Source organism: Vigna radiata, chromosome 7, assembly GCF_000741045.1.
Source record: "Vigna radiata var. radiata cultivar VC1973A chromosome 7, Vradiata_ver6, whole genome shotgun sequence".
In the NCBI taxonomy this organism is placed as follows: Eukaryota; Viridiplantae; Streptophyta; class Magnoliopsida; order Fabales; family Fabaceae; genus Vigna; species Vigna radiata.
The window spans coordinates 12,105,205-12,106,540 of record NC_028357.1 but is presented as its reverse complement, the minus strand read 5'-3'; the positions used below and the strand labels follow the sequence as shown (position 1 = coordinate 12,106,540).

Below are 1,336 nucleotides of genomic sequence, written 5' to 3'. Positions count from 1 at the left end.
CAGTGGTTACAAACTCCAAAAAACCCAGTTTCAACCCAGGAAAAAGGAAAGAAGGTGATGTGCACGCAACATCTGCAACCCCTGTGTGGAGAGGTCAGGCTCCCACTCATAACTACCAACCATACTGGGGTCAACATCCACATGCAGCTAATGCATCATTTGGCCATCAAACTAGGCCTCAACAACAGCCAGGGTACTATCAACCACAGTACATCTCGACGAATAATTGGAGGGGAGGGGCAAATGTAAGTTCCAATGTGAATGCGGGTCCAAATACTTATCCAAGAAGGAACCAGGAGAGAAATTATGTTAATTTTACTCCAATTCCTACAACTTATACGGAATTATTGCCTCAGCTTATCAAACAGGGTCTGGTTGTCATTTGTCCCCTGAAGCCTATGCAGCCTCCGTATCCAAGAGGTTATGATGCAGATGCAAAGTGTAGTTATCATGGAGGGGCCGCGGGTCATTCCACTGAGAGGTGTTTGGCTTTCAAGTATAAAGTGCGGACCCTAATTGATTCTGGGTGGTTAAAGTTCCAGGAAGATAAGCCTAGTATCGAGGCCAATCCTTTATCCGGGCATGGAAGTGCTTCGACGAATGCTATCGAAGTGAAAGAACATGAATTGGTAAAAAATGTGAGGGAAGTCAGGAGCTCCAGGAGGTTTATTTTGGAGACGTTGTTTAAAATGGGTATCTTGAAAGGCGATTATGATGGGAGTATGGCATGCGCGCTCCACCCAGATGCTGAGCATTCTATTGAGGAGTGTGTCGAGTTTGAAGAATTTCTACAAGACCTGTTAGATCGTGGTCTGATGCAAGTATGCTGCAAGAGTGAGGAGGAACAGGTATTTACACAAACTGGTGATGGGTCCGGTATGACTTTACCAGAACCATTGGTGATTCGTTTCACCAGGACTACCCCTATCCCACTGACTCAAGGAAGGTCGCCTGTTGTTATCCGTGTACCAGCCCTTTTTCCTTACAAGAATGAAAAGGCCGTCCCATGGAGATATGGGACACATGCAGTAGACGAAGCACAAAGCGTTGATCCTGTTGTTAAAAATATATCAGGCATAGGTGGAATGACAAGGAGTGGTCGATTTTTCACACCACCGGAGTTGGCACGAGAAAGAGCTAGTGATAAAGAAATGACGATGGCTGCAAAGGCAAAAGAATTCTTAAAAGGGAAGGGTGCACAGACAGAGGAGGTCCCTGACAGGGAAGAAAAGAGGGAAGTGTCTGAAGAAGAGGCTTGTGAATTTTTAAAATTCATACAACAAAGTGAATATAAGGTGGTGGAACAGTTAAACCGTATGCCTGCCCGTATATCCTT

The 1,336-nt window shown here is 45.2% G+C and overlaps 1 protein-coding gene across 1 annotated transcript in view; it reads left to right on the top strand.

Moving 5' to 3' along the window:
- LOC106766070 overlaps positions 1 to 1,336 on the top strand; it is an 18,107-nt gene that overhangs the window by 7,597 nt on the left and 9,174 nt on the right. Inside the window, exon 2 of the mRNA XM_014650829.1 lies at positions 4 to 1,326. Within this exon, the coding sequence (XP_014506315.1) occupies positions 4 to 1,326 (1,323 nt within the window). The remainder of the gene's footprint in view (positions 1 to 3; positions 1,327 to 1,336) is intronic.